The sequence below is a fragment of the Perissodus microlepis genome, chromosome 3, assembly GCF_051167445.1.
Source record: "Perissodus microlepis isolate ML-2025 ecotype Zambia chromosome 3, ASM5116744v1, whole genome shotgun sequence".
Classification (NCBI taxonomy): Eukaryota; Metazoa; Chordata; class Actinopteri; order Cichliformes; family Cichlidae; genus Perissodus; species Perissodus microlepis.
In genome coordinates this window covers 18,909,627-18,933,017 of record NC_140463.1, presented here as the reverse complement: position 1 = coordinate 18,933,017, position 23,391 = coordinate 18,909,627, and the positions used below count along the sequence as shown (strand labels likewise).

Genomic DNA, 23,391 nt, shown 5'->3' with positions numbered 1-23,391 from the left:
TGAATCGAAGGTCTTTGGGGAGATCTGCCGGTGGGTTGGGGTGGAGAAGATGAGGACAACACCGCTCCACCCAAAAAGCGAAAACCTGGTCGAGCAATTCAGCCGCACGCTGGCTACCCAGCTCGCCATCCTCCCCAGCCAACACCAGCATGATTGGCCCTCTGGTCGTGTCAGACTGCAGTCCAGGAGTCCAGCCAATGCAAGCCTGCTGCCTTGATGTTTGGGCGGGAGCTCAGGACACCAGCGGACTTGGTGTTCAGGTCTCCTCCCGAGCCAGAGATTGCTGGAGGACAGGAGATGGACTATTACAGAAAGCTGAGGGAGCGACTACAGGTGGTCCATGACTGCTCCCACTAGGCCCAGGCCAGCACGGGAGTGCGACAGAAGAGGGCTTACGACACCAGGCACCGAGGGAGAGCCTTTGTGCCTGGAGATAATGTCTGGGTGCACTGCACTTGGGTGTCCCCCAAGCTTTGCAGTCAGTGGCAGGGCCCTGCAGAAGTCTTGGCACAGCTATCTGAAATGGTGTACCGGATCCGCATGCCGGGCCAAAGGCGCACGGTGGTGTTGGGGACTGCTGTGCCCGAAACAATTGAAATGAACATAAACTAAAATGCAACATAAGCATCATGTCAGTGGCTGCCTTATCTGTATGTTTAGGATCATTATCCTCCTGCATTGACTGAAACTGAAGGACTGTTTGTTAACTTCAGTGAGAACTCTGACATTTCTAAACTGAAGTTTATTTATATAGAAGAAAGTGTTAACAAGCTTAAAAGTTGATGTGAGCAGTAAATAAAAAGGGTTAAACACACAGTATCGCTCTCAAACTGCTCCTCTTCCTGGAGTGAAGCACAGCCTGATAACCCTCCCTCTTCTTCCTGCTCTTAAACACAGCACCTCCTCTCTGTCCACGTGTTTCCTCGTTCCCTCCCCTTCAGATCTGCACTTTGAAGATGGGTGTAACCAACATGTGGTGACGTGTAAGAGCTGACAGGCTCCATTCACTGCAGAAACATGTTGTTGAGATCAGAGCTCAGACTAGTTTCAGTTATAAGGAAGAGAAACTCACACAGTCACTGACACTGAGAGGAGAAATGGCACAGAAAGGAGTTCAGCTGGACCGAGAAACCTTCTCTTGTTCCATCTGTTTGGATCTACTGAAGGATCCGGTGACTACAGCCTGTGGACACAGCTACTGCAGGAACTGTATTAAAGGTTTCTGGGATGAAGAGGACAGGAAGGGAATCCACAGCTGCCCTCAGTGCAGGAAGACTTTCACGCCGAGGCCTGTCCTGGAGAAAAACACCATGTTAGCAGCTTTAGTGGAGCAGCTGAAGAAGACTGGACTCCAAGCTGCTCCAGCTGATCACTGCTATGCTGGACCTGAAGATGTGGCCTGTGATTTCTGCACTGGGAGGAAGCTGAAAGCCATCAAGTCCTGTTTAGTCTGTCTGGCCTCTTACTGTGAGAAACACCTCCAACCTCACTATGAATCTCAAACTTTTAAAAAGCATACGCTGGTTAAAACTTCTGTGAAGCTCCAGGAGAACATCTGCTCTCGTCATGATGAGGTGATGAAGATTTTCTGTCGTACTGATCAGCAGAGTATCTGTTATCTCTGCACAATGGATGAACATAAAGGCCATGAAACAGTCCCAGCTGCAGCAGAAAGGACTGAGAAGCAGAAGGAGCTCGAGGTGAGACGACTAAACATCCAGCAGAGAATCCAGGAGCGAGAGAAAGATGTGAAGCTGCTTCAACAGGAGGTGGAGGCCATCAATGGCTCTGCTGATAAAGCAGTGGAGGACAGTGAGAAGATGTTCACTGAGCTGATCCGTCTCATCCAGAAAAGAAGCTCTGATGTGAAGCAGCAGGTCAGATCCCAGCAAGAAACTGAAGTGAGTCGAGTCAAAGAGCTTCAGGAGAAGCTGGAGCAGGAGATCGCTGAGCTGAAGAGGAAAGACGGCGAGCTGGAGCAGCTCTCACACACAGAGGATCACAACCAGTTTCTACACAACTACCCCTCACTGTCAGCACTCAGTGAGTCTACACACTCATCCAGCACCAATATTCGTCCTCTGAGCTACTTTGAGGATGTGGCAGCAGCTGTGTCAGAGACCAGAGATAAACTACAGGACATTCTGAGAGAGGAATGGACAAACATCTCACTGACAGTCACTGAAGAGGATGTTTTACTGTCACCAGCAGAGCCAAAGACCAGAGCTGGATTCTTAAAATATTCACATGAAATCACACTGGATCCAAACACAGCAAACACACATCTGTTATTATCTGAGGGGAACAGAAAAGTAACATTTATGGACCAACAACAGTCTTATTCTGATCATCCAGACAGATTCACTGGATGGTATTGTCAGGTCCTGAGTAGAGAGAGTCTGACTGGACGTTGTTACTGGGAGGTGGAGTGGAGAGGTGGAGTAGCTCGTGTAGCAGTCGCACACAAGAATATCAGCAGAGCTGATGAATGTTTATTTGGATACAATGACAAATCTTGGGCATTACATTGTGACACAAACAGTTTTCAATTTCTTCACAACAAAGTCCAAACTGACCTCTCAGGTCCTCGGTCCTCCAGAGTAGGAGTGTACCTGGATCACAGAGCAGGTATTCTGTCTTTCTACAGCGTCTCTGAAACCATGACTCTCCTCCACAGAGTCCAGACCACATTCACTCAGCTGCTCTATGCTGGACTTAGTCTTGGACCTGGAGCCACTGCAGAGTTGATTAAAGTCAAACAGAGAAGACAGGTTCATGTTGATCCCTGACCATTATATGTACTTGTGTAGTTTCTAAATGAGGCTTTACATTTTAGAAGCTGAGAAGTTCAGTGGTCCATTGATGTGTGAAAATAATATTGCACTGATTCAAACTGTACTTACATTTATATACCTTACATCAATATAAATCTGAATTTGTTCTTATGGCTGATAATCATGTGAGTTTAAATGATACTACTCTTCATATTCAGCATGTTTGAAATCTGTCATCAGTCTGGTTAGTGGTTTTATTCTGTAGTTGCTGTAGTGGGTTGTCAAATGCAACAATATATTGGAGCTGCAGTGATTCATCAGTTAGTCAATGATTAGAGAATTGATTGTTTTATCATTATTTTAGTCACATTTAAAGCTGGTTCCAGTTTCTGAAATGTGAAGATTGTTGATTTTCTTGATCATATATGACTGTAAACTTAATGTGTTTGAGGTTTGAACTTTTAAAATGTAACAAAAAAACATTTTACTCTTTGAGGTTTTTTATATTGTTATTATTGTATTTAGAGTGATGACATTTAATGTCATTTTTCAGACACAGAGACACGTGAAGAAACCAAATCACACAATAATGAAGTGAACACATTTATAGTCAGTGTTCAAGATGATGGATAGAAATGAAAATCATGGAGCATTTATGCATTTTTACGTCTGTGTCACAGAAACTGTTCAGCTATTCTCTGTTTATTATTCTATTTATCAGGAACCTCTGTTGATTTTAGATGTAAAGGATTTTTCTTCTATCACTGAACCTTTTAAGGGTTTTCTCATAGTAGTTTTGGGGAGTTTTTAATTAGATTTACAGCTTCAGAATAACTTTGTGATGTCAGATTAGAAAGTCTGTGTCCAACCCTGGTGTTTGATCAGATGTTTGATCCCTGCAGGGTTGGATTTTTTTATATGAATGTTGAATTTGTTGTATTTGATTTGAGTTAGATTTTTACTGATGAATGATTCGTTGTAAAAAGTGGATCTACCAACAGTTTATTTCTTTGTTATTGTGATTAAAATGTCAAACAAATATATTTTCCACTTTTTGTGTGACAGATCCAGGAATTTCTCTGTCCTGCATGTGGAGAAATCTGCTGTTAGATCAGAACATTAACAGGTTTCAGGTTGTATTCAAACACATATTACTGTGTATCATGTGTCAGCAGGCATGTGTTAACAGGGACTATAAGACACTTTAGTGGCTTTAATGCATATTTATATGTTTAACACAGTCAGGTGCACAGGTTCTTTATACTAAAAAGAGGGAGGAGATGTGCTTCCAAGATTTATTATCCAGACAGGGAAAGCAACTTCACATTCAACCATACAGGGAGGAGGAGTTCAGGACTGAGGCTTACCAGCAGGTGAGAATGATCAACACAAGGGGAAGGCGGATCCATCAAATAAACAAATAAATAAATAAGTAAAAATAGATCAACAGTAGCACTGTTTCGTCTTCTGTGGACTCTGTATCTCCTGAATCAGATAACTCCGCTACTGTGTGTTTGAACTCTAAAGACATTATTCAGAGTGACACCTCGGTGTCAAGTTGAAACTGTCTTTGGCACCATTAACCTAGTTTGCCCAGTGACTGTTACTGCTCCTGAGCTCCGCTCTCCACTTCCAGTTCCTGTTCCCAGGGCAGCTCAGCTGAGGACTGCATCTTTCTGACAAAGCTCAGACAGACTGTTAGCACTGTATGTGCCCTGTGCAGCTACAGTTAGCTTTGCCTCAGCCGGACTTTTCCCCACCTGCTGGCTCTGCATTCGACTCTGCTGGGGGTTCAGGAGAACTGCTCCGGCACCTCCTCGTCTCCGCTGGCGGCTCTGGTGAGCCGGTTCATCCGCCATCTGCTCCATCGCCTGCGGCTGCCACGTTGCCATCTGGTCCAGTCTCGTCGGCTGTGGTTACCACACCATCGTCTGGTTCTGCACCCACCAAGCCTCCACCAGTACGCCCGGTGCCCGAGAATCGTCGCCCAGGCCCTCGTTTGCTCAGTCGCCGCCGCCGTCTTGCACGCGTCCGGCGTCTGGATCTGCTCAGTTGCCTGCACCGCTGCCACTCTTCACTATGGACTGTTATGCCGTTGGCCTGAGGGTGGGCCCCCTAAACTGGACTCATGGTTGACCCAGCTCCTCAGGTTGAGTTTTGGGCTCCTGCTGCTGGAACTTTGATTTCTTTGGACTGCTTTCCTGGACTCCAGCATTTTTGTTTTAAGCTGTTTTCATGTATTTCTGACCTCATGCTGAATTAACACAATGTATGTGACACTGATATGTCTGCTGAAATGTCAAAGCACCAGCAGCAACAGGTGCAACATGCCAATAAATTCTACGGTGCAAACAGCTCAAGTCAGAATATTTTAGACCAAAACTAACAACACTGTGAACAGCGCACAAATATTAACAAACTCATCAGTCTGATTACAGTTTGTTTAGATAAATCCAAGAGGACGGGAGATGTTGATGTTAAAACTGTTGCAGTGTTTTCAAATGATGGGACAGAGAGTGTGCTCCTGAATACTGAGGTGATGGTGACTTTATTCATTTTTATTAAGAAATCAATTCTGTTTTTCTCCCATTGTGCTTGGAATGAGCTTGTTTCTCTTTTTGGTAAAATCTCCCCGACTTTGGAAAACCCTTTCACATGGTACTGAGGAGAGTATCCCACAGCAGGCCTGTAAAGGTTTGCATCTATGCACCTCTGCCTAGATGATACCCATAGATCAGGTGTTGTTGTTGTTGTTGTTGTTGTTGTTGTTGTTGTTGTTGTACCCCAGTTGCTTGGTACAAAACAAACATTTCACCTTGGAATAAAAAAAAAACAAAAGCTTGTGAGTATTTTAGCAGTAACACATTTCATCATTCACGTGAACATTATGTGTAATATTTTACTGAGAAAGATCAGCTCAAAGTGTTGCCACACAGGAGGAAACCCTTCTCCTTTTAGCAGGCTCCATGGAAACAAGCTCCTCTGTGTCACAGCTGAAACTGTTCGTAACTCGCACCAACACTCGAAACACTTTCTGAACCAGCGAGACTTCAGATGTCATCGGTGACATCACCGTCCCTTAAAGAAGTGAGCCTGAATATGAGCTTCATCAAAGACTTCCTGGATTTGTCGACACATGCCTCGTTGTTACATAACATCAATATCCACATTGTACACATGCAGCTATAGTGATGACAGACAGAAACAGGGTGTATGTTGTTAACAAAATGACAAACCAAAGCATCATTACCAGCAAGATAAATCCCATAAACATTAATCAGGTGTGTATAAGGTTCACCTTTTTGTACCTGACACAGAAACAAAAGCACAATGTTGTCTGCAGGTTGTTGGGAAGTCACTCTGAACCTGTGTTCCAGAAAACAACATGGATGTGCAGTTTTTCACTAAAACATGTTTTTATCTCAGATGTAAATTTATCCAGTGAATCGTTGAAACTGTGAAAAATTAGCTTGTTTGTGTTTTGTGACATAAAACACTCAGTGTTCACAACACTCATGTGTGGAAAACACATGACATAAATTATATCATGACCCTGCTCACTTGGTGGGTTTGGGCAGTGTGAATAACCCTCTCAAAGCTGCAGGAGAATAAGCAGGTGTAATGTTGTCACTACTGGAGGTGAAACATTGTCATTGTTTAAAGAGGGAGGATACTTACACACTTCATAAACCAGCAAGAAGACTTTTTCCCAGAAATAGAGTTTTGATTGGTGGAATCGACAAACAGTTTGAGGCTGATTTGGCTGATATGGGTGAATATTGTGCAGATAATGATAATGTGAGACACTTACTGACATGTACAGATGGATTTTCTAAGTATGCATGCAGGTGTCTTCAAACCAAGGCAGGAGCATCTGTTGCATCTGCTTTTGAGGATGAGTGAGGGACGTGTACCTGTTAAACTTCCAACAGATGAAGGCGAGGAGTTTAATAATAAACATTTCCATCAGCTGATGGTTCAGTTTAACATCACACATTTCTCTGCATAAAGCCAGATTGAACCAAGTGTTGTGGAGCATTTTAACAAAAGCTTTAAGGGCCGTATGTGAAAATACTTCACATCTGTTAACTTATGAAGACGTGTAAACGTGGTCCAGGACCTTGTGCTGTCAAGGCCAAGCGCTGCAGAGAGGGGGTTTCTCCAGGTGTGTGGTGGAGTGAGGAGAAGAACAACATGTCTAACCTTTCCTTTCCTTTCCTTTTTCAGAGCAGAGGTGCAGACAGGAGGGCAGGCGGGTGAGTTTTCAGACTTACTCCAGGAAGCTGAGAGGAAGAGCAGCGGCAGCGAGCAGGTAAGTTTCCAGCAGGCAGTGAACAGACAAAGAGGACCAACATCAAAATTTCCCCTCAGAGGTGAAACAAGATCATGATGAAGAAGACTTTAACACATAAAGGCGGCACCACAGAAGAGGGAGACTTTAATGTGGCTGATACGCAGAGGTGGCAAAAGTACACACATGTTGTACTTAAGTAGAAGTACAGATACCTGTGTTAAAAAATGCTCCAGTAAAAGTTAAAGTACTGATTCAATGTCTTTACTTAAGTAAAAGTGAAAAAGTACAGGCTCTGAAATGTACTCAGAGTAAGAAAGTAAAAAGTAGCTGAGCTCTGCCTCATGAGCAGAGAAAAAGAAGGAAAATAAAAAGTGGCTCTATTTTCTGTTGCCTACATTGTAGAGGGCGACTTTGTCTCTAAACAGGAAAATGAGGAGTCAGGGGTTAAAGTGGATTCAGCAGGTGGAGGAACCCTAAAATCAGTTGTAATGACTCAGTGTCTGGAAAAGAATCACAACTCCCATAATTTCTATTGAGAGCTTCAGTAGATTTTCTCAATGTACAGGCTGTGATCAGCTGACCTGCTGCTCTTTGTGGATTTACACAAGTGAATTCAACCAGATGTCAGCAGATGACATCTTTTTTTTTTCTTCCGGTTGCGCCGTAAGATGGCTGCACCAACGACAGCTCCCAGTCATCTCAGCAAAAATTGTATTATTTATTTTGTACTGCTTTCTATTTCTGTGCGCACAGCGCGATCATACACTTGGTATGACAGACAAACGCTTTTGGAGCTACGTTCGTCAGCCAGTTCGGACTTTACAGCGGGTTTTGTTAGAGTGAATTGTTAAATGTTGTCATTTTTATGCTTGCCATCTCTACAAAAGGAATTCCACTGTCCCCCTCCCCAGATTCTCGAGGTTCTGGGTGGGGGGCTGTAGTCTTTTATTACAGACACATCCTTGTGAGAGTCTTTTTGATGTAAGCTCACACACACACACACACACACGCACACACACACACACACACACACACACACACACACACACACACACACGCACACACGCACACACACACACACACACACATTCTTACAGAAGTTCACACATATACATACAATGGTCTTAGAACCATGTGGCGTTGCTTTGCTGTGATGTGTTTTGTGTGAACTGTCTCTCAATAAAAGGCAGCAGGAGGAGGCCGGATTTGGGGTCATTTTCGTGTTAGACACAGACGAGGCCTCCCTTGCAAGGAAAATCGATCGATCGCTGACTGTCTTGTTTTCTTCATGATGAATAAGTCTCTAGAACTAGCCATATGTAAATAACACAATAACTTACAGCAAAATTGGAAAACGTAAAGTCCGACACAAGTCTTTATATTAACGGCCATCAGTCAAACAATACTGTTTGGTCTGGATCTAAACAGAGCGCGTTGTGTGTGACATCTTCTTTTGCGCATGCACACAGGAGCGTGTTTGCTGTCACATTTTATTTGTAGTGTGAACAAGCAGACAAAAAAATCGGATTTGATCAAAAAATCAGAATTGAGCATTAAGACCAGCAGTGTGAACGTAGCGTAAAAGACACTGAGCATAATAACACAGACAGACAGATTTCGCAGCTGCTCTATTCCCACGTTCTCCTGCGTGACTGACAGCCTTCAGTTTGAAATCAACTTCTTAAACGTGTCTCTTAACAGGTGCCATTTTGGGGTCCTTACATACAATCTGGTTGTATTATGTTAAAGCACAGTACGTAGTACTCTGCCAGGCTCCTGACTACGGTAGCCGTAAGGGTAGTCCATCAAGCAATGCTGCTTCAAAGCTTACAAAAGTCATACTAAAACATTTTTGACGGATTTTTGAGCGACGTGTACCACATAAAATCGGTTCGAGGTCATTAAGCCCAACCAGAATTCAGACATAAGGTGCACTGTTGATTTTTGAGAAAATTCAAGGTTTTTAAGTGTACCATATAGACCGAAAAATATGGTATATGAGTTTTGTAAGGTTGATTGTTTCGGGGCAGGAGGCTGGGAGACTTGGCGGTCTGGGATACATCACACAGTTTCACACACTCTTCATTTTGCACTTAATGGTGCTGTTGTAAATGGTGAAAATACTAGTAGTGCTCAAACCTTTGTCGGGACGCTTTCCCGATATTCTCTACAGAATCCATTATTCTGCTGCTCATCTGACACTTTGAATCCGAACAATCTCCAAATAATAGTAGTAATAATAATAATAGTAATGTCCAAATGTTTTCTTTTTACCGACCAGCTCCTCTTTGATAGCTGCCGTGTCTATCTTGTTGCTGCCTGCAGGTGAAGCGATGGGGGATGGGTAGTTGTGTTCAGTGAAGGAGTGAGGCGGGGCAGAGTAACGCTGCATAGAGACAAAAGTGGACGAAATTGCAGCTCCACTAGTTAATTATAACGTAACATAGACAATAAACAATATTGTCACATCTTGTATCTCGTACAAAAGCATATTGATATATTTTAAAAATCGATATATCGCCCAGCCCTATCATGTACCCTCACATCGGTGTTTCCCTCATGCTCCTGTCTAATTCCTGGTTCTCAGTTCCAGGTTTGTTTCCTTGTTTCCTTGTTGCCTAGTTCGAGTTTCTAGTTCCTAGTTTAGTTTGTTGTATTCAACATTTGAGTTTTTCCAACAATAAGCTGCCATTTTGAATTTACTTCCCTTTACTTCCCTGGGTTTGGGTCCTACCTCCTGCCTGCCAAACTGCAAACCATGACAAAGACAAAAAACTGTTTTTATTTGTTGTTGCCTTTAATATATCCTATTACATTGTTTTAAATATTGGATTCCAGAGTAAACTACAGATATGACATTTGCAAGGAAAGTAATTTGTTATTATCAGTGGACTGTCCATAAAAAGCACTGGGATCAAACTGTTGCTCACCACCAAAATATTTCCATTATTCTGCTAATGTGGCTAATTTCCCTCTTTGGCTTTTAGTTGTATAATCTATTTCAATTCAATTCAATTTTATTTATATAGCGCCAAATCACAACAAAAGTCGTCTCAAGGCGCTTCATAGATACAGAGAAAAACCCAACAATCATATGACCCCCTATGAGCAAGCACTTTGGCGACAGTGGGAAGGAAAAACTCCCTTTTAACAGGAAGAAACCTCCGGCAGAACCAGGCTCAGGGAGGGGCGGCCATCTGCTGCGACCGGTTGGGGTGAGAGAAGGAAGACAGGATAAAAGACATGCTGTGGAAGAGAGACAGAGGTTAATAACAGATATGATTCAATGCAGAGAGGTCTATTAATACATAGTGAGTGAGAAAGGTGACTGGAAAGGAAAAACTCAATGCATCATGGGAATCCCCCGGCAGCCTACGTCTATTGCAGCATAACTAAGGGAGGATTCAGGGTCACCTGATCCAGCCCTAACTATATGCTTTAGCAAAAAGGAAAGTTTTAAGCCTAATCTTAAAAGTAGAGATAGTTTCTGTCTCCCGAATCCAAACTGGAAGCTGGTTCCACAGAAGAGGGGCCTGAAAACTGAAGGCTCTGCCTCCCATTCTACTTTTAAATACTCTAGGAACAACAAGTAGGCCTGCAGAGCGAGAGCGAAGTGCTCTAATAGGGTGATATGGTACTACAAGGTCATTAAGATAAGATGGGGCCTGATTATTTAAGACCTTGTATGTGAGGAGCAGGATTTTGAATTCAATTCTGGATTTAACAGGAAGCCAATGAAGGGAAGCCAAAACAGGAGAAATATGCTCTCTCCTTCTAGTCCCTGTCAGTACTCTTGCTGCAGCATTTTGGATTAGCTGAAGGCTTTTCAGTGAGTTTTTTGGACATCCTGATAATAATGAATTACAGTAGTCCAGCCTGGAAGTAATAAATGCATGAACTAGTTTTTCAGCGTCACTCTGAGACAGGATATTTCTAATTTTAGAGATGTTGCGCAAATGGAAGAACGCAGTCTTACATATTTGTTTAATATGTGCGCTGAAGGACATATCCTGGTCAAAAATGACTCCAAGGTTCCTCACAGTGTTACTGGAGGCCAAGGTAATGCCATCCAGAGTAAGAATCTGTTTAGATTCCATATTTCTAAGATTTTCAGGGCCGAGTACAATAACCTCAGTTTTATCTGAATTAAGAAGCAGAAAGTCAGCGGCCATCCAGGTCTTTATGTCTTTAAGACATTCCTGCAGTTTAACTAATTGGTGTGTGTTATCTGGCTTCATGGATAGATAGAGCTGGGTGTCATCTGCATAGCAGTGAAAATGTATGCTATGTCTTCTAATGATGCTGCCTAAGGGAAGCACGTATAATGTAAACAGAATTGGTCCTAGCACTGAACCCTGTGGAACTCCATAATTAACCTCAGTGTGTGAAGAGGACTCTCCATTTACATGCACAAATTGGAGTCTATTAGATAGATATGATACAAACCACTGCAGCACAGTACCTGTAATACCTACAGCATGTTCTAATCGCTCTAATAGGATATTATGGTCAACAGTATCGAACGCTGCACTGAGGTCTAGCAGGACAAGCACAGAGATGAGTCCACTGTCAGAGGCCATAAGAAGATCATTTGTAACCTTCACTAAAGCTGTTTCTGTGCTGTGATGAACTCTGAAACCTGACTGAAACTCTTCAAATAAACCATTCCTCTGCAGATGATCTGTTAGCTGTTTGACAACTACTCTTTCAAGGATTTTTGATATGAAAGGAAGGTTCATATCTGCAGTGAAATTTACAGCCTAAAACGTTGTTTCAGCCCATCACCGTTATATTCAAATTTGTTAAAGAGATGAGATAAATGTAGAGCTTCATAATTTTCCCACAATCATTTAAACCCAATAATAATTAATGCACAAACAGAGAAAAGCTACAAACCAATATCACAAAATTTGTGTTTTTCCTCTTCTTTTATGAAAACGACCACATTACTCATTATTTATTAATAATTATGGTAACTGTTCGTCGTAAAGCATATCTCTGAAAATGTAGGGCACTTTACATCTTTGAAATAAACACCTACTTGATTATACCCCAGCAAGTAAAAACAAACCTTTGACTATAGTAAAGTTATTATGGATAATAGTAATAACAAGATTTACTAGATTAATCTATCCCAGCTTAAACTAAAAAATGGAAACACAGAGGGAGCTGTAAATGAAGCCAGAGCTTCATGGTTTAACGTCAACGATGCAGGAGCTCTTTATGTCTCTGAAGCTGCTGCAGTCGAAGTTGGCAACCACGGTCTTCAGTCCAACTCTGTAGGGAGTCGTGGTAATCTTCATCCTCAGCGTGGCGTTTGGCTCTAACTCTTGCTTGTCACTGTCAATAGAAAAACTTTTTTTTTACATAATATTAATAAAATATTTTTATTTTTTATTTCACTTCAAGCCCCTGTTTGGATGCGAACCTATGACCTAAGACAAAAAGAGGAAACTTAGATTTGTTTATGCAGCATAAATCAAAATCTGAAAGTCTTTTGTGGCCACTTCAGTTCTTTAAAACTAAATTTTAATCAAAATAAAAGGCTATGGATAAAAAAATAAGTATTTAATTATTTCTCTCCTTATTTCCTTTTTGACAAGGGTTTTTTTAACCAGTATATTTTTTGAACTGCTGAGATGATGCAATGACATCTTGAATCAATCTTTTTTGTAACTCTCTCAGAAAGAATGCAGATAACTGTGTTTCAAAAAAAGCATCTTTTTGAATATGGAAAAAACATTCAACTATTCATTAACATCACTTTTAGCCAATCACATTGTTCCTTATACCCTGTAATTGTACTGAGTTATATTATATGTTAAGTCTCAGTACTGACCTTCGTATATAGTCCGATTTAAAAAGGCCACATCCAGTGACAGTCAGGGAGCAGTTTCTCAGCCTCTCATTGAGCGGGTTTTTAAATTCCACCTCCAATGTCATTTCACGGTTCACACGGACTGGCTCCAAAACCTAAAAGAAGCACAGATATAATACAGCATTAATGTGAAGCAAATTATAGAACAAAGTCCAGAATTTTCTAATATCTCATAGAACCTGTTCATCAACTGAGTTCAGGTGAAGCTTTTTTGATTGTCAAATAACCAATGACAGAGCCAGTTTACTGTATACCATGAACACATACTTTGTTATCAAGTAATGACATTAGACTGGATGTGCTTTCACTTCTTGGTATTACCCACAAAGTTAGGATTTTAATGACCTTCATGGAGATGACAGGTTCTTTTAAGGTGATGTTGGTCTCAGTCTGGTAGCATTCATCACAGTCACTGACCACTGCTGAAACCTTTATACTGTCGCAGTTCACCATATATTTACGGTAAGTTGTGAAGGGGATCAGCAAAGGTATGGTCACATCTGTAGGGCACAAGGTGAGAGGCAGGAATGTAAGAACTGATCCAGATATCATCTTGTTCTTTCTAATTTCTTTAATTTCTGAGTCTTGGGGTGGAGTTTGAAATAGTAGCCTCAAATCATAGAAATCTATATTATTTGTTATTTTTTAAAAATAAATTTCAATGCTGAACAGAATTATGAGATAATAACTGCAGACCGTGTCCAAAGAGCAGTAGCAGAGATTGCTGTATTTTCAGGATGTTGCCCGCTGGATTGCCGTTGTAACTCATGGCCTGAGCGTTGACATGGAGAACCGACGGCTTCTTGATTTGATCCTTTCTGCTCAGCTTGAGCCTCAGTTTAATGTCCTGGCCATTTATCGCCTTGGTCTCCTGGTGTTTAAAGAGAAAATAGGACAAAACCATTTTTGACTTTCTTTCTGTCCCTGAAATCAAAATGTTGTCAATTTTTTCAGGTTTTGTTTCAGAAAAAAAAAACGGACAAACAAAAAAACAACATCGTTGTTCCGAACATTTCAAACATTGAATTTTGATTTTAAGCACCACAAGTTGCAAATAAAAAACAAAAAACTGTATCAGGTGAAGCTGAAGTGTGTCCCAGGTATCACAAGCAAGGCACATCCTGGAAAGGTCGCCAGTCCATCATAGAGTTAAAACAGGCCTCAAGTGACTTTTATTTGCTCATTGGTGTTCAAGATCATCCTTACAGGCATGTCCAGAAAGCCTCCAGGCTTCTAGCTGCTATTCTTAAATAATTTCTCCTGTTCCAATCAGTTACACTCTGTATGATTTAAACACTGGTTTCACATGGGCAAAGAGCAATCACCAACTACTGTCAAAGCTAGCCTAAAATCATTTCCAACATTTTTGGGGTTTTTGACCAAATCAACATACTCGTAACTCATCACCTGCACTATTGGCCAGGTTTGGTTCCCTTTGATATTTTCCACGTCTTGAAAAAAAACATTAAAAAAGTTTAAGGATCCCTGTTAAGACACATTTAATGAGATCCAATGGATCTTGCAGAAGCACAACTACAAGGGGAGACTTTTGCTAAGAGACCAAAAAATAGAAGCCATGCTGTATATGGTACAAAGGTAAACATGGCAGTGAGGACTTTGATTTTTATAGGTCCATTCCAGGAAGTTGATTGGTTTTTCTAGGCTCATTCCAAGAAGGGGTCTATAAAAACATACACATACCAAATAAAAACACATTTTCCTAAGATAGTGTTATATACCTTACTAGAGGTATGTCCTCCAAAGCAGATGCTTTTTATATCATGCTGTAATAACACAAAGTTTTCCCAGCCGTGTATTTTGAGTTTTACCTCTTCAATTTTCATCTGAATTTTCTGGGGTGCCTCTTCTATGTCACATCTATGACCTTCCTTCGAGTTCATGCTGACTGCACGTTTGAAGATGTCTCTCTCTTCTGTGCTCCCTGTAGGGAAATACTCATCAACATAACTCTCAAAGCCTGTAGTAGTCTGGTTAGTTTTTAGGGTATTACTAATGGCTCTTTGATAGTGACTGAGTTAGTTTTGATCTGGCAATTAGTTGTTTGTAGTAAAATTTAATTAGGGACTAGCTTCATCTTGCATCTTGGATGTTCCAAACTAATGGATCATAAATAGAATGAATTAATACTGGAATTAACTAATACTATCTTACTTTTTGTTAAGACAACAGATCTCATCTTGTGATCTCAGTTTTTCAGTTCAAAAGTTCTCTGGGATCATTTGAATTGAAACTGCATTTAGCAGTTGTTCTAGGATGTTACTGAACAGTTATCAAAATAATATGTCCAGTTAATATGTGCAATGCAAATGAGCATTGTGGATTTGTTTTACCTTCCCTGTGCTTGCAGCTGTTAGTGATGTCAACTCTTCCCTGGGAGCCAACAGCCTTGGTAGAGATGCTCTGACCCACTGACATGGAGTCAGTGTACATTTTCTTCTTTGAACCGTCAGGACTGATCTGAGAAATGAGACATAGCAACAGAAAATTAGTCAATGCTTTGTGCAAGACTGCACAACTGAATAAGCTAAAGTCACTGGTAAATCTAAACTTATGTGTGTCATTCAGAATAACTTTTGGGCTGAAGCTATCACCATTAAATTGTAGATGATGTAAGTGTGATCTCTGTTTGCTTTTGAGATGGTGAATGAGTTTGAACTGGTAGCCAGAGAAATATGGAGTGAATGTTGGGCTCCTTAATGGTCTTACATCCTGTAAATTAACAATAACATATAAGAAGCAAAAAAGAGCTGAAAGGATTAATTTTTAGTATTTTGATGTCACCTTAAAATTAAATGAGATAAAATGTAGAAAAACAGATTGTACAGACAGACTGTATACTATCCATATAGTTCTGTTATAACAAGGTGTATATCTAAAGCATGGGTACAGACCATCCATTTGACAATGTCAGCGTTGACCTCAGCGTAGACAAATGGTACATCATACTTGACGTCTGTGTCACCACGTAGGATAGCGTTGACTGGAGCTGGACCACAGCAGAATACACCTGGAGCAGTAAAAGCAAAGTCTGACTTTACAAATGTAACAAAAACGTTTAAAATAATTGTTTGTACTTCTCATTGGAATCATTATTTTGTGCATCTGTCTCAGTGAATTCATTTCTAAACAAAAACTAATTAGTTTTTACCTTCACTTTCTTCCTGTGGAGTGGGATCCAAGACCTGCCAGCCATCATAAATACCACCTTTCATGAGGTCTGGTCGTTTCATCCATCCCTCCATCCACACATGGAAGTTCCTGCACAAGAAAGATAAACTTTCCAGTTTATATCGCAGACGTTTTTAAATTGCATAATCTAATAGCTCTGTCTATGTTTTCTTTTTGCTTGCACATCTGACTGACTGTCTGAATGTCTTACCAGACATTTTCAGAGGCCTCCTTGCTACGGACTCCATAGTCATTATAATATTCATCAATAGTGAGGCCATTGTTTGAGTCATGACCAGATTGAAAGTTGGTGACGACACGGCATGGAATACCAAAGAATCGCATCACTGAAATCACAGACAACAAAATGATCAAGTCAAATGACGTCTCAGTCTTGATTAAAGTTCATGGCGACACTGTCCTACACATAAACAACACAGTATTCGCAGTACCTGTACACATTACAGCAGCGAACACCCAGCACTGTCCGTACTTAACAGGATTGCAGCGGTTTTGAAACCAGCGCTGAAGGATGCTAACGCTGCTAGTCCAGCAGGTGGGGCTGCATCCATCACTATAGGTTCCATCCCAGCATCCCACTAGTACACCTTCATCATCATTGGAGTTGATCTGCAAATCAGACAAATGCTGCATTCTTTCTCATCCATTGGTTGCACAAGAGTAAATTATAGTATTCAAAACTTAACTTGTACGTTTTTAAATGAAGTGTTAAATGTAGATTGTAATGTATGTAAATTTGTGTCCTACCATTGCACTGATCACACGGCTAACATAGATGGGGTTACAACGAGCAGAGGTGTCACCAGCTGGGTCTTTTCTGTGTTAGAGTTTGGCATCCAATATTTTGAGACAAATGTCCACCATTTCCTCCTCGAACTGGGTAAGAAGCACAAGTTAGAGCCACAGTACCAAATAATTTATTATTAATCTGGCTGTAAGCTTAGGGATCTTTGTCATGAATTTGTGACCAGTCAGAAGCTCAAAGACCACTTTTTTCATGGCACTGCGTTTCAAATATTCTTCAAATTAAACGGTAAACTTTAATGTTCTTAATTCTCTTGTAGAAAAATAAAAGTATTGTAAAGATGATTTCCAACAGAATATGTTACCGGTGCGTATTGCTGCATGATTATTATCTTTGACCAACATTTAACTTTTAAATGTAAAAATTATTGACAATTGCCTTCCAGTGACTGCATCATGGAAACATCAATATTGTTAGTCTGATTAGTATTCACTTTAGTGCTGATTTTATCTGTTGTCAAGCTCTGTTTTGCAATTTTAACTTATTTTATGTATTTTATGACTATTGTTCCTTTTATTAATTTTGTTCTTTGTGAGGTGACCTTGGGTCTCTGAAAGGCGCCACAAATAAAATGCAGTATTATTATTATTAAAAGAAGTCACCTATGACCAGCAGAAAAATCACAACTTCATCATACTTTAAACCAGTTTGTTTTAGTGCATTTATGTCGTATTCAAATTCGAATCAAGTCTTAAAAAATCTAGTGTCAAATCATAACAAAAGCTGCCTCAAAGCACTTTATATAGGAAGATAAAGACCCTAAAATTATTTTAAAAAGTGAAAAAAAAAATTCTAATTCCTTCTGGTTTTAATGATTCTGGTTTCTCTAAATAATTGTCTGGTTATATTCTTGTAACTTTATGTTGCTGTCAAAACTCAAACATACACATGTAAAAATATCATTTTCATATGGCTGTAATAACACAATAGACACAATAAAAGAGGAAAGATGTTAGATGTCAAGTCACCCCAAGGTCAAACCATCCAATACTCAGGATAACTGGAAAAATCCCAGAGCTTTTCTACAGGCCTCAATTAGTGTTACATCTTGATGTTCTCTACAGTACAATTAGAAAAGACAAGTATGAGTTTTCTCTAAAAACAACATCACAGTGCAGCTCAACAAATCACAAGACTTCTGGAAGAAGAAGACAGATGAGACCAAAGTGCAAATGTTTGGTCAGAATGACATTTGGAGAAAAACCAAACAGAACATATTAGCACAAAAACCTCATATCAACGGTCAGTGGGTTAAGAAAGTCATAAAGCCATGCAGAAAGCAAAACTTTGTGTATTGTTGTTAAAGTAGGTTCTAGAAGCTGTTAAATCATGGGATGTACTTAGTTTTTCATTATGCTGGACTGTATGCTTCAGCTTATTTTCAAATATATTTTCAGCTTTCTTACTTCACACGATACTAATTATTACAGGTCTATATAAAGTATAAAACTGAAAGATAATTGACTAGCTAATCTTTTTGTAACTAACATTCAATTTTTGCGTAACCTTCAAAACAAATAAATTGGCCAAATATGGTAGACTAAGCATGGCAGCACTCTGGTGCTGACCTGTCCAAAGATCCAGGGCCGTGAACCTATGTAGTGTGATGTTCCTGTGTAGACGGTTCCCTCTTCATTCATCACATATTCCTGTCTTTCTCCTTCATCAGGGAGATACACCCAGTCACCTGCAGACACATGCAAATATAATGCAAGCATCTTTAGCAATTTTTTAGCACACTGACTCAGCTTCTATGGTAAGTTCATATATAAAAACAAAAAAACAAAAACTCCTTTGTGTAGAAAGTAACTTCTATTAGTTACAGATTGTCTGTCTTTTTTCTTTTGTTTTACTTATCAGGACTAAAACACTGCTTCTCACCAGAGCACCAGGGGTTGAAGAGCACCACCAAGGTTCCCAGACTGATTGTTTTACCATCTGTCATTGCAGACAGGGAGTATTTCCCCACAGGAGCATCAATTGGTGGGGTCACAGAGAGGGCCACAAAGCCCTTCTCCAGGACAGCACTCCTGTCAATCTCATACCTCCATATTGCTTTGACATCAGTGGTATACCTGGGAGACGGGTTACCAAACTGAGAACGTGTTCCACGTCTTTCTGATGGAGCAGGACCTGACGTAAGGATAAAGGGGGGAAGAGCACTTGTTACACTTCAGCGATCAATCAGTTTTATTTTGTTGTTTTCTTCAAAAAACTCTACTTGCACTGTTTTCAAAATCTCTTTACCCTCAATTGACCTCTTTACTTCCACCAGGTCACTGATGACTATGATTAGGCAATGTCTGTTAACCAGAGCCTAACATAATAGACTGTCAATAAGCTGGAGTATATAAAAAGGATATGTTGTAGAGTTACACGTTTGTTATGTTAATTGTTGAGTTCAAATATAATACCAGTCATGTCCTATGTGGACACTACCATATTAAGAACTTTTAAACATTATATTGTAATATATTTATTTATCAGTGCACTATTTTACAGTAATATTTTGAAGCAATGTGGCATGATGACAAGCAGTGTGGTAGAAAAATTGGCTTTTAAAACCAGTTCAAGTGGCTACCTGTCTCCACAGTGAGCAGGAGTGTGTCCCTGACACTGAATGGCTGAGCCATTTCCAGGGTCAGCAGGAAGGGCTGGCCCCGCCTAACAATCAGCTGATTTCTTGTAATTTCAATGGTGCGATGAGCAGTGTTGTTAGTCACGCAGTGAAAATTCACCTTTTTAATTCCTGCAACAAAAAACACAACAGAAGCACAAATTTAATTATCGTAGGTGCAAAAAACAAATAAATTATCAGCATTATATGAAAAGCCTTTGTTAACTGACATGCTTGAAGTTTTACATGAAGTTATGTTTCAGAAGTGGGAGTGATGGCATTTTAGTCACAGGTTTCCTATCTTACTGTTTTGATCATAGATTCCTCTGCTGTGTCCAGCAATGCCCTCTTTTAAATTTGTCATTTTCTGTTAACGCCCCTTTCACATACTGTAGGCTTTTGAAAACTGTGAAAACATGAACATTCACTGAACTTTCATTTGCATTTCTTCTGTTGCCACCAACCGGTCGGAGCAGATAGCTGCCCCTCCCTGATCCTGGTTCTACTGGTGGTTTGATTTTGAGTTGACAGTTGTTATGATTTGGCAATATAGAAATATATAAGAATAGAACTGAATTAAACTTAATGAAATTCAACTGAACTGATTTTTTTTAAATTCTCAGTTCATCTCATTGACATTTTGACAGTAATTAAAACTAAAGTTTATTTCTTTAACTAGAACTGGCTGAGCTGGTATGGTGATATAGTTGTTTGTTGTCTGGTATTCATCCTCAGAATAAGAAACTCATCTGGTTTCTTGTAGAGATGGCACGATACCACTTTTTTATGTCCGATACCGATACCGATATGAATCCGATATAGTGTGTTTTTTAATCAATAAAACAGTTTTTTAATGTCTTGCTGCTTTTTGTATAAGTTCATACTCAAGTTAAAAAAAACAACAAAAAACACTAAAGCTATTCTGTTATACCTGTATGCAAAAAATACACTGCACCCAAAATATTTCATAGTTCAGCAACACTGATCAATCTAATGAACTTAAACCTACTCCATCCTCCCTATTCTGGTATTTTAAAGAGTACTTAGCAGAAATATTAAGCAACCTAACTAATAGGGCTCTAAAACTCCCAGCAAAAAAAAAAAAAAAAAGGGAACCACCCACCCTCCACCTCATGATGCTTAATTGACGTAATCAACTTTAATTTGATGCAGTGTGAAAGAAATGCACAGAAATCGATTATTTTTCAAGAATAATTAAATAGATTCAACATCTTTCTTCAACAGAATTGCAGACTGCACAGATCGTACCTTCCCAAAGAAAAAAGTACTATAGCTTACTAGGGTATATTAGACTTAATAGTTACTATATACAGTAATGGACTTCTATACATTTTACATTTTATCAAATTAAAACTTTGGGTGTAAGATTCGGATAATTATTTATTAAAAGCTAGACATTTGAAATGAGAATAAGAAAGAAAAGTATGTCTTTGTGCCCCCTTTTCCCTGTTCATGCCCTATCGGCCCCCCTGACTAAACTTTGCTAGATCCGCCCCTGCACAGTTACCAGCCGTCAGCTACGTAGAAAAAGATCCTGGTGTAAAAAGTAATATTAAATAAATTCTAACAACAGCTTATCAAGCTTAAACGTGCTGCTGTTGTTCGCGAAGTGGGCGATAAACAAACAAGAGAGACGGACTTGAGACACAAAAGCCGATCAGCTGATCATTGATCAGTTTCATGATTGAAGTAGCAGCAGGGAGGGAGAGAGAAGAGGCAGTCGCTCCATATATCGGTTGTTAAGCTTAACGCGGGAATGCTTTACAAACATTCAGAGATGAACTTACACACTTGCTTTACTTCTCTCTGGGATTTTGCATCCAAGTCTGTGATTGGCTGGTTTTGTGGCACAAATAACGGTGTAGAGAAAGAGTTGAGCGCGCATGGGCAGAAATGTTGAGAACACAAGCAACACATTGCGAGCGAGCGCAAATGCAAAAACTGAGCGACAGGGGGTGCTATTGTGTGTGTGTGGATAATTTTGTTCACTCAAATCTAGCTTTTCTTCGCTCAAAATAAATTTCTCCTCAAAATACAACACTTGCACCTGCAAACCTTTTTTACGTGCGCTCAATTTTTTTTTTTACGTGCGCTCAGAATAGTGACACAAAAATAACGCCATATTAAACCTGATGCCCTCCAGATAAACACCTGCTGATGTATCTGGGCCGTCTTTCCTCATAACATCATCCCTCAAGAGTCTCTCCACCTAAAGCAATGCATTTTCAGGGACTGTAACATCTAGTCCTTTTTACTGAATGATTTAACACAGCCTCCAATATAAATGTCTGCAAGTAGTCTTCAGGAATATCTCTTCAAGCTTCTTGAAGGACATTCGAAGCTCTTTTTTGTATGCTGACTGCCTTCTTTGTCATCACACTGCATTGGTAGTGTGTTCTTACCCTGTGCAAAATAAATAACAACACATGTTTACCTCCAGGTGAAGCAAAGAAAGTGGTGAGATGAGAGACAAGATGAGATAAGAGATAAGGGAATATGTTTCAATTGGCAAATGTATCACAGTCATGGCTGCAGGGATGCAGATGTTGCACTGGTCTGTTGTGGTGAAGAGAGAGCTCAGTGTCAAAGTAAAGCTGTTGATTTACTGGTTGATCTGACCAGTGGTCACCAGCTTTGCGTAGTGGCTGAAAGAAGTCCTCCAAAGGGTGGCTGTGCTTTGATAATATTTAGTTTTCTTTATATGCTTTTTGTTGTAATTCTGAGCATTTTGTGGCTTATAGTGTTTTGACAATAATAACAATAACTGTAGTTATTATTAACAATAGTAGTACTAGGCCTATTCATTTTAAAGACTCGTGTTTAAATTCCTGAGGCAGCCAGGCTGCCGTTTGTTTTTTTTATAACTCCAAAAATGCCAACATCAATGGCTAAAATGCAGCCCCACATCATGACAGAACCACCAAGATGTTAAAAGATGGCTGCAGATGGCCTCTCTCCTGACCTCCTTCTATACTGATGAAAATTTTAACCAAAAATGTAAAATGTGGATTTTATTTCCACATTTTATGTAATTTCAGACAAACTGTATCTGTTCCAAATGTACTGTCATTTATATATATTGATAATTCAATTATATAAATATATAATTTCTACTCACTGTTCGCCATCGTCTCAGTTATTGGAGGAATCACAACAGTTGCAGGTTTGGAAAGCAACAGCTCGGATCTGAAAACAGTTGCCAATTCTGTAGCCTCCTGCATTTTAACCCTTTAAGACCTACCATAGAACCAAGTCCGCCAGAGCTTATATTATTTTTTTACATGTTGTAGAGCCATTTTTGGGAGCATTTCAAGTTGCTATACATCAATACAACCATTACAGCCTAGATTTTAATAATATGCATGCATTAAGTGCATAGTAATTACATAAATTGCAAAAAAGTGCAATAAACTACAAAAAAATTGAAAATCGTTTTTTTTTTTTTTTAACATATTTCTAGTTAGAGAAATTTAAGAGGCTTATCCCTCAAAACTGTAAATACAAAAAAGTTGCACAAAATAGTTTCCCACCAAAGGAAATTTATTTTGAGTGTCTTCATAGTTTTATTTGTGAAATACACCAATTTTTATATACTGCAGGAAAAACGAAAATAAATATTATAGTGCAAATTTGCAAAAAAGCAGCATATGCATCAAAATAAACTATTTCCAGCAGTGCAATATGAGTCCTAAGCATCCCAGAAACGACACAGAAAGTCATAAAGTCAAACATAACTTTTAAAAACACCAGTATAGGCTCATGAGGCCCTGATGGTAAAAAACTACATTTCCG

The 23,391-nt window shown here is 39.7% G+C and overlaps 1 protein-coding gene and 1 pseudogene across 1 annotated transcript; one reads left to right on the top strand and one right to left on the bottom strand.

Annotated features, from left to right (window-relative positions):
• Positions 1-728: 728 nt before the first annotated feature.
• LOC146390357 (tripartite motif-containing protein 16-like) lies at positions 729-4,216 on the top strand. The gene has a single exon (XM_084923427.1). The coding sequence runs from the start codon at positions 1,098-1,100 to the stop codon at positions 2,787-2,789; it is 1,692 nt and encodes a 563-aa protein (XP_084779553.1). The 5' UTR covers positions 729-1,097; the 3' UTR covers positions 2,790-4,216.
• Positions 4,217-12,257: 8,041 nt separating this feature from the next.
• Positions 12,258-22,727, bottom strand: LOC146390356 (protein-glutamine gamma-glutamyltransferase 2-like; annotated as a pseudogene).
• Positions 22,728-23,391: the final 664 nt, after the last annotated feature.